The sequence below is a fragment of the Thermobia domestica genome, chromosome 11, assembly GCF_964235325.1.
Source record: "Thermobia domestica chromosome 11, izTheDome1.hap1.1, whole genome shotgun sequence".
In the NCBI taxonomy this organism is placed as follows: Eukaryota; Metazoa; Arthropoda; class Insecta; order Zygentoma; family Lepismatidae; genus Thermobia; species Thermobia domestica.
Window position 1 is genome coordinate 442105 of NC_137464.1, and position 15305 is coordinate 457409.

The window sequence follows — 15305 nt, forward strand, 5'->3', positions numbered from 1 at the left end:
AAATATAACACCAAAGAACAAAAAATGTTAATAGACACCGACAAACGGTTTTCTACAACCCATTCAGGGTCTCAAAGAGAATATATCATCAGAACTCACAACACTCCGCCAAAACCGAAGTGGCTGAAATTTACTACTAGAGCAGGTTTCAATACTTTATTTCTACAGAGCAAAAGCGCTAAGAGATATGGAGATGCAGTAACTACTCGGAAATTAAATTAATTTTGTAATTTTCTCGTATCATTAATGAAGATAGCGAAAACAAAACAATCAAAAAATAATAATGCTGTATTTTACGTCCTATGATTATGCCGTCTGGGTCTTAAAGAGATAAACAGTGGAATGAGACAGTGGGAGGCAACGGGAGAATTCTGAGTAAACTCAGGAATGTGATGTTACCCATCATAAATCCAGGTAGCCTAAAATCAAACCAGAGATCCCTCGCCCCAAAAGATGAGACTTTTTCAACTGAGTTACTGTGCCCTGGGCATGCTCGGCTATTTCGGACAAACACAGCAGCGCATTTTAATTTCAAACTGCGAATCACACACAATAAATGCACTAGGAATGTCATATCTGAGTCCGTAAAGATTTATTGTTTCAACAAAATTGCAACGACCTTAGATTCCCATTCTATTAAACTACTTTTTGAACAAAACATTTGCAGTAGACATCAAAACAGTGTCCTTCTTGCATTAAAACGTTCACCGGCCATTGTTTGTCGTTGAGAAAAACATCGGTACTCATGACGTAGCATATAAATGGCTAATTTTGTTCGTCCATATGAGAGGAACATATACTTATAAGAACATAGCTTCTGCATTCTTATTGGTAATTTTCAATTCCATATTTGATGGCTCTGCTTACCAAATACATATGTATATATGAAGGACGCCATTTACTTTTTTTTTTAAAAAAATAATGAAATGCAGCCTCTGGCATATTCTTCTTTCTTTCCATAATTTTCATCTTCTCAGAGGAGGAGATAGCTCTACACCTCATCTCGTCAGAATCAAACATCAGTGTCGCCATCTCATTCGTCAAGACGAGACCACAAAGTAGATCTACTGTAATATTTTTCAACTCCTCAAATACATATCTTCCCTAAAATGGCTCATTATTCATAATATATTCACTACAATTCAAATTTTACAAGCTGCTTCGTAGTCGAGTGACAAAGCTAGTACTTTCTATGTGTATAGTTCTGGGTTCTATTCCTGGCAAAAGAACATTTGCCTGCATTCGAACCCGAGTAGTGGCTGGGATCTCTCTTAAACGGTGGAGACCGTTCGATTCTACCTATGTACAGAAAGGAGCGAACTCCAACCAAACAGGGGCCCGCGCTGGCTCAGTTGTAGAGCGTTCACCTCTAGTGCATGAAGTCCTTGATTCGATATCAGCTCGCGCCAAGTGAGCTCTGTGGTGGACAAATACCAGTGCGTGTTTTTTCTCGAAATTCTCCCGTTTCCTCCCACTTTCTTCATTCCACCATTTGATTTATTTCTCATCATCGCCGTCTCCTTTATCCTAGCCGGCATAACCGGGGGACGTAAATCTTAAAGATTTCATTTTCCAACAAAACAACAAATTACAAAAGCAACTAATTATAGGAAGCAGTGTATGTCGCGAAAATTGAAAGTAGACGCATAGCGGTTGTAAGAATCTTTAGAAAGAACATTTTCGGCAGATTCAGAAGCGGAAAACACAGATGGTACAGAAGCAATTTTTATTGGATTAGTTGAGTACTATATTGGCGGGATATTGTTTCTATGGCAGTGGACCCTGTTTCTCCTAAGCCGAAGAGTTCGTTAGCATAATCAATAATTTACAGAGAAAGGCTTTATAATTATCAAATTAGTCTTTATATTAGAGTTAAATACTGTGTATATATATATATATATATATATATATATATATATATATATATATATATATATATATATATAACAATAATATCTCTAAGTCATAGGTGTTGCCAGTGTTAATGAACGATGGTGTAAAAAATAAAAACAAGATTTAGTAGACATTTTTAGAAAATTAATTTCATGATTCACAGGTCGTAGTGGAGTGTGCAAAAGTCGCTTTTCATGATTCACTGGCCCTAGCGACTCTTTTTAATAGTTCCTTCCCGTGATTCACAGGTCCTAATGGACTTTTTTCAAAAATTCCTTCTCGTGATTCACGGGCCCTAGCCGATTCTTTTGGAAAATTCCTTTTCCATGATTCATAGGTACTAGTCGACTCTTTTTTTATAATTCCTCCCCGTGATTCACAGGCCCAAGTTGGCTCCATGGTAGAAATAAGAGAAATTCTTTCTACCATGGCTGGCTCTTTCGAAAATTCCTTATGATCCACGGGCCAAAGCCGATTCTTTTCGAAAATTCCTTTCCATGATTCACAGGTACTAGTCTTTTTTTTTTTTTTAATTTTATAATTCCTCCCCGTAATTCACAGGCCATAGTGGATTCTTTTCGAAAATTCCTTCTCATGATTCACGAGTCCAAGCCTAATTTGTTTTTTTCGAAAATTCATTTCTATGATTCACAGGCTCTAATCAACTCTAAAAAATTCCCTCCCCATCATTCACTGAGCCTAGTTGACTTCCGAAAATTCTTGTTTCATTACTCTTATTTTTCGTGCCTAGGGATGCGCACGAGACGAGTCGAGACAGGATTTTCCTGACAAAATTCGAGTCGAGACACGACTCTTCCAATAGTAAAATATATATACATTTTTCGAGTCGAGACATCACTTTTACAGCACATTTTCGAGACGAGACAGACAAAAATCTTGTCTCGTGCGCATCCCTATTCGTGCCGAAGTTAAACTAACTCGAGTTGTTTTACCTGAAAGCTTGTCGATAAATATATAGCCTAGATAGAGCATGAAAATATGATTATGAACGAAAATAAAAGATTGATGCTCGAACTTCTGTTTTTGCTTAAAAATTTAGCAAAGATAAATAGTGTGTAAGACCTAATATAGTCAAATAATTAGTAGGGATACCCAGTAAGGACACACGTGGTTTAGATTCCAGGTTAAACTATGTATCTCATAACTTCGTACTGAACAGTACGTTCAACCAACAAACCAGATAAATTGATATAATTAAAACAGATCCTCATCTCATGGATTTCAGTTTAGGTCATACCGGATGGAATTTTTTACATTTAAGTGGACTTGAATTTATTTTTTTCTCGAATAACGCACATATCGTATACAATAAACTTGTAATCCAAATTACACTACAGTAATAAAAAGCCGGATACTTTGCAATTATTATAGACGTAGCAGTTCATAAATTAGCACAATTTAAAGGTATTTTACCCGTCATAACGAACGCGTATTTTAACATTGTGAAAATTACGAATGTGTCAAAAGGAAATGCAAATTGAATGTATTACGTAGATATAATCTAAATACTAAAACTCATTTCCTTTTAAAGCAGAGTGTGTTTCTTCATACGTGTTTCATGTGTTTTAGTAATATATCTAAAAAACAAAACAACGACATACACACATGGTAAGTACGTAACATGTTGCTCTGAAAGAATGTAGTAGTTTAGACGAAGGAATAATGTGGTAACACTGATCGAAGGGTGTCTACCATCACATGACTTCAGTAGAAGGCATTGGTGCCTATCCTTCACGATGCCTCGTGGGCACAGAATATTAAATGAGTCCCCTTCACCCACCTTTCTAAACGGCCCTTTATTCTCCACCAACTGTTGTTCATCATCAACCAGTGTTGCTAACTAATGTTTTTTCTCTAAAACAATAGCATCTTGCGCATAAAAAAACAAGAAAGAAAAAACGTATTGGCAAATGTATTCGTTTGCGCTGTTTATCATATGCAATTGTTTGGGATACTTTTTTGCGCATTCCTGCCTACATGTCAATTGAATTCATACAAATGAATGACTATTCGTATCATCTGAAGTGTATATACCAGATGATACCAAATATATATTAGATTCCATGTTTTAAGTTATACTCTTTCTGCGAATGAAATTTCTAGAAATCACGTGAGTGATATACCCATACTTTATACGAATCAAAAAGCCATCACATGTCCAATTGCGTGTCTGTAATTCCAAAAAATGAAATGAAAGTTTTACGTCCCACGTATATGCCGACTAGGCTCAAGGAGACGGTTATGATGAGAAATGAATGAAATGGTGGAATGAAGAAAATGGGAGGAAACGGAAGAACCCCGAGAAAACCCACGCACAAGGTGCTTGTCCGCCACAAAGCTGTAATTCCAAATCCTTCTCAAAATGATACTAATTAACCCATTTTATTCCATTTTTGTTTCTTAAAGAGCAAATATAAAAAATTCCTACTTATCTCACAGATTAGGGTTTAAGGAACTTAGTAAATAAGTGAAGTTTCTGGTTTCCCTGGTTTCGAAGATCTGATGATAAATAAGTCAGGCGGATCACTTTTGTTTCAGATACGCATAATAACAACCTAGTTCACAATACATTTTTTTTTTAAATGACAACAATTAACAATGAAACATTGGGAGGAAATTGACAAGAGTCAATACCAACATTTAAAGGTATCATACCCATATTCGCCTAGTAAGGCTGAATAAAAATCCGGGAAAGACTATCACGAAATTCGAAGCCAGGACGTCCGGGTCAGAAATCAAGAATGCTCATCACTCACTCACGTTCTGTTTTACGCTGATGTTCTTACTTAGGAGGTATCAGATGAAATTTCACGGCCGTCAACCCCGATAGTTATCTTAGCAAAAAAAAAAAAAAAAAAAAAAAATCTAACTATCCTTATTGATGCTTCCCGTATGAAAATAGACCGTTGAGTTCTATTTGAAAAGTAAGGGCATAATGGTTCAGCGCTCATCTCTGAAATGGAAGGGCTCTAGTTCAATCTCAAGATTGTGACCTATTGAGAATATGATATCCACTGTGTTCTCATACTTCTTTCGTTTCCTTCCGTTCTCTTCATCAATGATTCACGTTCATTTATCATTCATTTCCCTTCTCTACCACAACATATGAATAATAAATTTTTAATGGCCTTTCTCCAGTCTTTCTGTTTATCATTTAACTTTATCAGAAACTTTAACAATGTGGTGTTTGTTTGTAAACTTTATAAACACAATGTTTAAAGAGACAAAAATCACACAGAAAAAACCATTAACATAATTGGATATTTATAGTGCATAAATGATCATATAAAACCTGGTAACATGTTTCTACATTTGTTATCATAAATACTGGTATAATACGAAGCACTTTAAAAACACACGACTAAGAATTGATTCTACAATATGTGTAAAAAGGAATCTACAAGTATCTCTCTTCTCTTTTTGCTCAATTTAACCTAAATTTGTTAGCCGATATATATATATGAGCTCCTTCGTGGCTAAGAGATTAGTGTACGTATCTTTCTCGTGGGAGATCCGAGTTCGAATCCGGAGCCAGAGCAGTTTGCAGGTGCACAGGCCATCTTTACCACTACCAAGCTATCTTACCTTCACGGAAGCTGGGTTACACGACCACATTGACATTTGTTTGTATACGGACACCATGTAGTCATTATTATATTAAGACATACGCATTCTTTACCTATGCCAACGAGGCTAGAATAGAAACTGAAAGCTGCTAATGGTTCAGCAGATGATGGGAAATTCTGTACATAAAACAGTAAATTTCCACTTGGTGTGTGGTAGCTCCCAAATTTTCGACTGCACAAAATCGAATATTGAATAAAAAAAGGGGGACTGAAGAGATGAAAAGAAGTGTTTACTCAACAGTATTGGTAACAGTAAATTTTTATAAACGGTAAAGTACTAGTGAAGCCAGTTTTAATATAGTACAAGGCACGTGAACTGAATTTTCATTATTTTATCTACGTATACACACACACACATACATAATTTTATTTTCGGTTCTAATTTAATAATACCTTATAGTTTGATATATTGGAGTTTTAGTGGCTTGAATTTAAAAAAAAATTCTATTTTAGTTCATTAATTATCTTTCTCAGAGTCAAGTCTGAACAAACAGTGGTGGAAAGAAAAAGAAAAAAGACCAGATGCTCTATCTTGTAATACTGGTTTAATTCACTATCGTGTGGTTTCGTGTGATGTATAACGTTTCGTTGGCCGCCGCTGATAAATTAAAACTCATTTACCCACACTACGCCGTCATCCTGTCTCACAAAATAGCTCATCTCAATTTATCAGTATGTGCTACAAGTAACCTTAAAAATAAAATTTAAAAAAAAAATCTCCTAAAACATACAAAAATTAAGGTGAAATATGTTTCATCTTGTTGGCAACATTGCTCATACTTTCAATTTCTGGGGCAAAATGATGGCAGGAGTATCAATACCTTCTTCACCTCCTGAATAACACCAGTTCCCCAGCTGCTACCCGTTACCCACCCTTGCTCTACAAGAATTTTCCACGTGCCTTTGTTATATATAATCTCCTGCTACTTTTAATTTCTGTTGCTTAAAACACCTTCCATTTTTTTTTTTTTTTTTTTGGTGTATCGTCTGACAATTGCCGTACGTGGATATTAATCCAAAACTACCGATATAATAACAATAATAATAAAAAAAAGGGTTTCAATAATGATAAGGTATACCTTCTCACTTAACTCCTCCTGATTGAACTCCACATTATATAACAGGTAAATTCTTACAAATTATCTTGCAACATACGCACAGAAATTTGGGCTACCTAAAGAACATATTGCATTAAATAAAGGTCTTTAATCTCACATTCTTTCGATCTTAATGTATACATTTTTAAAAGACTCAGTGAGATCCAAGATGGGGTAAGTGATGAGGGCAACCATGTGAGTTGGCAATATTGTAAAAATTACGTATGAGTGTAATTTCCCCTAAATTTTAGAACACCTATAATTAAAAATGTATTTGATTATAACCAGAAGCCATTCAAAGTTGAAAAGATAATTTATGCTTAAAATACGTATTACGAACTCTGAATCTAAATTAAAATTGTGTTCGTTTCGCATTTCATATATTAATTCGAAATAGCAGAAGGCACGTGAAGCTACCCGCATTATAGGTTGTGTTTGACAGTGGATGTCTTTATGTTGAAATCAAACTAAATTTAATTATCCGTTCAAAGTGCTACTGTCATGTTCGTTTTTTTCACGAAAGAAGGTGATGATAAATATAAACAAAGTATAATGAAATAATTGAGAAGTGATAAAATACAGGGAAATGTGTGAGTAGTCCAACAAATTCACACACCACGTTTTTAACTTTTATGAGTCAAAGCGAAACAGCCTAATCCTGAATAATGTACTCCTAAGGTATAAAGACATTTTTCTTTTCCTAACTCGCTGTCTAATAAACATATTGGGCCTTATGCGGAGTCGTTTTTTAGTGTTTTATTAAGATGTGCATTATATCAAAACAAAAGTGTTGCATTACGATCATTTATGCACTATAAATAGCTAGGGTCAATATTAACATACCAAAACCATATTCACGAAGAAATTAAATGCTGACTAAAAGTAGGGAATTCGTGTTATTATTCAGTTCAAAATCTTATGTTGTCACGAATTCTGTTCAGGAATTTGAAACTTAAAATATATAAAACGATAATCATGCTCGTTGTTCTGTATGGTTGCGAAATATGGTCGCTGACTCTGAAGGATTTGAGACTGAAAGTATTTGAGAACAAGATCCTGAGAATATTTAGACCCAAGAGAAATTGGAATGGGGAATGGCGGAAACTTCATAACGAGGAACTACATAATTTATACGGTTTATCAAACGTTGTTAGGGTCATCAAATCTAGGAGGCTCAGGTGGGCAGGTCATGTAGGCAGGATGGAAAAAGGTAGGAACGCTTTCATCAAAGTCTTAACTGAAAGTCCAATCGGAAAACGACCAATAGGAAGACCTAGGCCAAAAGGAAGGACAATTTGAAGATGGACCTCGCAGAAATATGAATACAAAGTAGAAACTGAATCCAGTTGGCTAAGGATAAAAGTCAGTGGAGAGTTTTTGTGAACGCGGAATTGAACCTCCGGGTTTCATAGGCCATAGAGTTAGTTAGGTAGTTATTAAAAGCTTGACTAACGCATGATTTGGAGCACTGGCGTTTCTGGTATGTAAAATTGGGGGGCATCAAAGAAAGTGATTTAAATCATACTACCTAGTCCAGCCTGTTTATTATCTTCGATTCCATTTGTTATCTTTCTGCTTACCTTCACGGTCCCCCTGAGGTATATCAAGAAGCCTGTTATAATCGTTTCACAACCTAAATATTATATTCCAAATAAATATCATTATTATTATTTAGATATTATTCTGTCGTTAACAAATAAATTAAATTAGAATAAAATATTTAATATTTTGCACTTTAAAATATTGGGGGGATGCGTCCCCTTCGTCCCTCCGGCAGAGACGCCCGCGCCTTGGAGAATATATTCAGTACTTTTACAATATATTAAATTATCTGTTTTTACATATTTTATTATATTTCTTTCGGTAACAAATATCTCCAATTTTACAATTACGTACGCTGGAAATAATTTTAATGAATGCAAAGAATTTAAGTCTGTTCACCATGACTATGTGTCAACGATTTTTAGCAGAAAGCACTGCGAAGAAGTTACGTTAGTATCAAATCATAGCGCGTCAAAGAAAAAAAAAAAAAAAAGAAGGAACTTTCACATACTGTAAATCTTGAAAAATGAAAATCTAAAAAATTCATACGAATATTTTCCAACTGATAGCGTGTAAACTGAGGAGTTAGTCTATATCCTACTTGATAAACATACTACATACAGCGACAGACATACGTGGATTTCATTATATATATATTCATAAATTTGTCTTCTGTGTCGGAAAAGGATTTCCACCCCCAACTCCCAAATCTCATACCCTGCTCCAAACAAATAATAAAAAAAAAAGCAGCAGGTTCCAATCTGCTTCCCTTCTCATTTCTGTATCCTTGAAAGAAAGAAAAAAAAAAGTCGTGAGTGAAGGAAGACTCCAAAAGACATATGTGATTCAACGAGCTCGCGTTATGTACAGAATTCCTTCCAGTAATCTACACGTGTGAACCGAAATGATGCTCAGCTAATTCCATGCCAGAAAGGTTATATTTAAACCCTGTTGCCCCCACTGTACCGCTTCTTCTACTACACACACGTTCTGCTACGTACATATGTACAAAGGACACAACTTTTGTCTAATCTATAGGAATGTGTTCCGACAGCAACAACATAAAACCACACAACTTAAATAAGTTAGTTGCAAAACTATCTGTAATCAGGTGGAATATATAGTTTATTTATTGTTTACAATATTTATTTCTAAATGATATTCGTGGAAAGATGTCAATTTTTTTATGTGGAACATCATCTCGCGCACAGTGTAATTGAAATTAGGGAGAAAAATATATATAAGAAACAATAACATAGGCCCATAGAAAACATTATGTATATTGGTCCCGTTTTTGGCATCCTCTACAAGACCAGAGATTTAAGAGTATGCGCCCCAGTTGCATAGACAACAGAACAGGTCGTCTCTGGCTGAGGTCATAACCGAGATATTATCACGAAATTTGTCTGATCATCATATTCAGATCAGCGGATTATTTAGGTCCAGCACTACCATTAGCTCTCTTAAGTCATTGTAAGTAATATGGCACGTTAATTTTCATGACTTATAGCACTACATTGATGCTGGTTTTACTTTTCACAGACATTCTGAAAAATCTACAGGTAAAATTTAATACTCTTCATGAAAAGACATGTTTGTAAAGGCCGAATTTCTGCAGGCAACACAATTAAGTACCAAGTGATACAGCTGTATTGTAGGTTTACAAGTGTAGGGTTGCAAGTGTAAAATCATTACAAGTGCTTTACAATGGATAAAATAAGTGAGTACATATGAAAGATAACTATATTAGATGCTATTTTCCACCAGCTGAGTAATTCTGCACAGTGTGCACAAGCTGTATTTTATATTTACAAACAAAGCGTTACTAGTACGAAACCATGACAAATGATATTGAAACTCCTATCATTACCAAAACCAATTTCTTTTCACTAACCTCACTTACGCGCATACCTACAGTCGCTGACCCACCCTACTCCCTTCGAACGCACCACCGCGCTACTTACGGGACTATCAGCTTCTTCCTACCCCAATTCGGTTAGACAGCATTCGTGGTTTTTAGTGGCCATCTAGCACAGATTGGCGTGTTTTTTGCACAATAGTTTTTATGTCATATATCCCGGACGCCATATTTATAAGAAAATCGTAAAAGAATTGAAAATTTTCAACAATTACTTCTGGTAGCTCCCTTGAATTTTATCTATGCCAAGTGAGATATTTTCAATTCGTCCACCACAAATCATTTAGGGGACACTAAGAAGGAATTAGTGAAAGAATTATAATTTTTCAACAATTATTTCTTAACTATACCTGCATTTTTTTTTTCATTATGGAATGAAAACCATGAGATATGATTGAAACGGCAGCGTGTGTTTATGTAAATAAATATCCCACTGACGAAGATGTTGGTTTCCAGGTGAAAATTTCGGCATTAATAAATATTTAGAATTATTCTTGAGTTTAAGTTAATAGTTACCAGTATATGTTTCATGAATGCGGGATCATGTTCTCTAACAAATACGAATAAACAACTAAAGTAGTTATTTAAAGTAAGGTATCATCCAATCAAAACGAAAGTAGACAGGTCAACATTCAACTATTCAAGATGTCTCCACCTTTTCCCCTTTTCGTTATCTATTTTTGTCGCAAGAAATTATTTTTGTCACACGGTTTACATGAGTGACGAGAACACATCACATATTTTGTTTTCTTTTCGAGGACACATCTTCCTACATAGAACGAACAAACTACGCGAAAGAAATACAGAAGGAAGGCAGATGCAAAAACACACGTTTTAACTTTTGACTAAATTTAAAATTGTACACACAACGCCTATGTTCCTCTTCTGAGGGCAAATTTGTAAATAATAAAAAAAAAAAAGGAATGTATTATAACCATTAAGGTGGAAGACCATTCGTACGAAAAGTGTGAAATCTTCATCAAATTAGATCTACGTTAAACAAATATATCAGGGGTGCCCACAAAGGGGGGCTATGATGCAAACTGCGTCATTGAAATATTTGGGGGGTTAAAAATCTATATAAATATGTTTGAGAGGGTGTAAAAATTAATCGAAAAGTTTTTTTTCATGGAAGAACACCTATGGATAGACAATTGGGGGGAGGGGGCGTCATGGACATAAGGGGGGATGGGTCTAAATTCTAACTGTTATTTAGAATTAACTCAAATCGACTAAATAGATTAAAATTGATTAAAATAATCAATTATGTCCTCTTTGTTCTCTTTCTACAAGAATTTAAATAAAATACTGTATATTCCAAAATTTTGAGAAAATAGCATGTTAATAAATTAATTTTGTTATTCGAGTACAGAGCTTTCGAGACGTCAATGTTCGTTTTCAGTGGTTTGTGTACAATGGTATATTTAAACAATAATCTAACACTATATATATCTATATATATAGGGTATTTCAAAACAACATCGACAACGTTTGGAAGATGATTCCTGAAATGACACCAAGATAAGACAAAAAGTATAGATCAACCTGAGTGTACAAATGCTTCCTTTCGGAGTTATAGGCTGCCGAAAACATGAAAAAAAAATGAACTTTTTAAAGGTGTATAGCTCCAAAACTATAGGATCTACTGTAGTCGGGTCAAGACTTCAATTAGGAACTAATATGTGTGCTATCCAAAAATACGTGTATCAAAACGCAACTATTTTATAGAGAGAATTTGCTAGGGGCATATAATTTGAAGTTCTCGCCAACTACTTCTATAAAAGTTATTGCGGAAGTACTGTAGGATTGTGAAACTTGGATATTTGGTTAGGGCACATATTAGTTCCTAAGTGAAATTTTGACCCGACTACGTAGGTCCCATATGGACCTTTAACATTCTTTTTTTCATGTTTTCGGCAGTCTATAACACGGAAAGGAAGCATTTGTGCACCCAGGTTGGACTTGTTTCGATATATATATATATATATATATATATGCAGCCAATTATCATCAAAAGTATCTTCACTAAATAATGTATAGGTAAAACAAAATTTACTACCACTATAAAAAAAATGGCTAGATATTATGAACCTAACGTTAAGTGTAAATGAAATAAGTTTGGTTACTGTTTCTTCCTGATGATACCTACAAGTACAACGTGAAGTATTCCATATTTATTTTTTAAAATATGTTCTACACCAGTGGTTATCAACCTAATTTCTATCACGACCCCCATTTTTATCACCCTCTTGCCACTGACCCTCTTGAGTTGATTTTGAGTTTAACGTCCCGTTCAGCAGCGAGGCTATATGAGACGTGGACCTACTAATTAACGTGGAATCCGAACCACATGAGCTCCCGCCGGGAATCGAACCCGGGTCTCCCACGCCCGAGATCTCACGATATCCATCTATTTCTATTATAGTAAAATCCATTTCTTGTATATATTGGATACAGTAACTTCCTTAAAAGCGAATGGATTTAAAACCAAATTGAACCAGTCCATTCATATTACAAATATCGTATCTGATCCATCAGACTGTTTCAAAATGGAGGCCGTTTGAAAATTTTACCACATCATAACTTCCTTAATTGTGAATCATACGATAAAGAATAAAATGATTTCCAATTTTGGTTTTAAAAACTTGGACAGTTGTTTAAAAGTTATTGAATATTTTAAATGACTTGATAATGTGCGTCACGAAGATTGAACCGGACATTGTCGCACTAGTGAAATCACACCATGCTTAGGTATCTCATTAGCTTTCAGTTTTAATTGTATCTCAAAATTCTGGTTTTGTTGCACTTGTATTTTTCTAGTATTTCAATATACAAATCTCATTAGTTTCATATTGTACCTTTTTCATTTAAATTTATTTTTAAAATACTCTGCACTTCTTGAAAATGTTTAGTAGATCTATTTTTTTTTGTTCTTAACAGTATGCATAAAAATACAAATATGCCTATCAGAACAAAATTCAAAGTAATACTTAAAAAATATTTTCCGGTATTAGATTCTAATTTTATTTATCTCTTCCGCTTATCTTCGCGATCCTCTAGAGATCGCGACCCCCAGGGTGAGAAATCCTGTTCTTCACTAAGGTTTATAATTTCATATTTATTATAGCGTTATGTAATCATATAGTCAAAAATATAATTTTCCACACACAGGACCAGATTTCGTATGCTAACAAGATTGTTTATTTATAACTAATTTCAAATATTTGAAAAAATACTTTTTATGAAAAAATAATACTAATTTTGAGTAGTACGGACAAAATACAAAATAATTTAATAACTAAAAAATCAAGCAAATAAATATTTAAAAAAAAAGTTTTAAATTTATCACGTCAATAAAGTAAACATGCATTTACTTGAGAAGTAGTGATGATTGTTGACTGGTCCGACACTATTACTCCCTGGATCGTGTTTGAGTCGGTCGCGTGTTCGGATCTCGATGGACGACGCATGCATATGCCGATCGTCTAAAAGACAGGGAGAAAAAAAAATAATGTAAAATAAACAAAGTTGTCTCGTCAGGCATATACAGAAGAAAAAAACTAGAATATGTAAATTTCATGATAGCAATACGTAGGGGCGAGGAAAATACTGGAAGAGGGGATGAAAAGTTTTAAAACTCTTGTCAAGCGCACCCCAATTCTTTTATCGCTACCCTGAAGTTCAACAATCATCCATCCCCTTTGCTAAAAAATCTCGTTGTTGCTTACCCACGCGACAGTGTCTGGTAAATTGTCAATAGAATGCTTCAAAAATCAACAACAAAGGGCTGGGAAGTTAGCTATTGACATTTTTAACACGCTAAGCACCAGGATATCAAGCCAATCTTCGTAATCCGTGAAACAAACAAAGAAATCACACACACGAACATACATTACAAAGCGCTAAGCGCGTAATGTTAACAACACGCTTCAGCTGATCTCGAAAAAGAAACAATGTTTCCAGAAGAAACTAAGCGGGCACAGGAAAGTACCGCAAGCTTTTAGAGCAAACGAATGATTTTTAGTATAATTTTCTTTTTTAGACTTGAGTTTCATACTAGGTGACACTCTTTTGATTTTCTAAAATACTTCTTTTTTATTTATTTTTTTCATCTGTACTCTTGACAAAGTAGGGTTATGTTCGGACCAGGCGATACGTCATGTACAAGTAAATGTTACATGTACAAACTTTTTTTTTTTTTTTTTTTTTGAGTTCTAGATAAAGCTGTATTACTGATGACTGGTGTTACAGCATTCGATAACAGCATGAATGTTCTTTCAATTTAATATGTACAATAATAAACTGCATATTTATGGCTAACAACAAACATACTTTCACACACATGTTTAATGTTTCACCTTTGTTATTTTTAATTTCATATCTTTTGTTCCACACCTATATGCGAGTATGCAATTTTCTTCATCTTGAATAATGTCGTTTATTTACTAATAATTCATGCTGTGACAAATATTTCGTGACAATATTCTTAACATAATCCAGTGAATTTTCACCGATATTTTTCTTGTTAGTATTGAGCAGCATTTGAAGCTATGATAACCTCTGGCCTGTTAAATTGTCTTGGAATTTAACTTTAATTTTCAATCTGCTTAGTAATGTCTTGAAAACTATGGTTGATTAATCAAGTTATTCACACACCTATGAAATACAACATGTACTTAAACAGCTCGATACTTTATTTTAGCAATGTCAGAAAATAAATTAATTTTAAAAAGAGAACGATTAAAAAAATAATTAATTCTAGTCAGCTAGTAGTTCTGCTGAATGCAGTTTATATTTTATATTCCTCTTTCTGTGAAATCTAGCTTAATATTGTACTCCCATCTACGCCTAGGTCTTCCTAATGGTCGTTTTCTGGTTGAATTTCCAGTTAAAACTTTAAAAGCGTTCCTACTTTCTTCTATTCTAGTTACATGACCTATCCACCTGAGCCTCCTACACGTAATGACCCTAATAATATTAGGTAAACGGTATAAGTTATGCAGTTCCTCGTTTCCGCCATTCTCATCCTTCCTGGGTCCAAATATTATAATAAGTTGCAATCTATTAGCAGACATCCGTTTTGTTTACACAAAGATTTAAATAATTCAATAATACCTAAACAATTCTGTTAGGTTTTATTTTGTTACATTTATTAGTATGTTTCGCCTATCCCAATTTTATTTTACCGTATGATTGAACTTTTATCAA

The 15305-nt window shown here is 34.4% G+C and overlaps 1 protein-coding gene across 1 annotated transcript in view; it reads right to left on the reverse strand.

Moving 5' to 3' along the window:
* hth (Meis homeobox homothorax) overlaps positions 1–15305 on the reverse strand; it is a gene marked incomplete in the record, with an annotated part of 832122 nt that overhangs the window by 260081 nt on the left and 556736 nt on the right. The window contains 1 exon segment of the mRNA XM_081729908.1: positions 13472–13582. Within this exon segment, the coding sequence (XP_081586034.1) occupies positions 13472–13582 (111 nt within the window).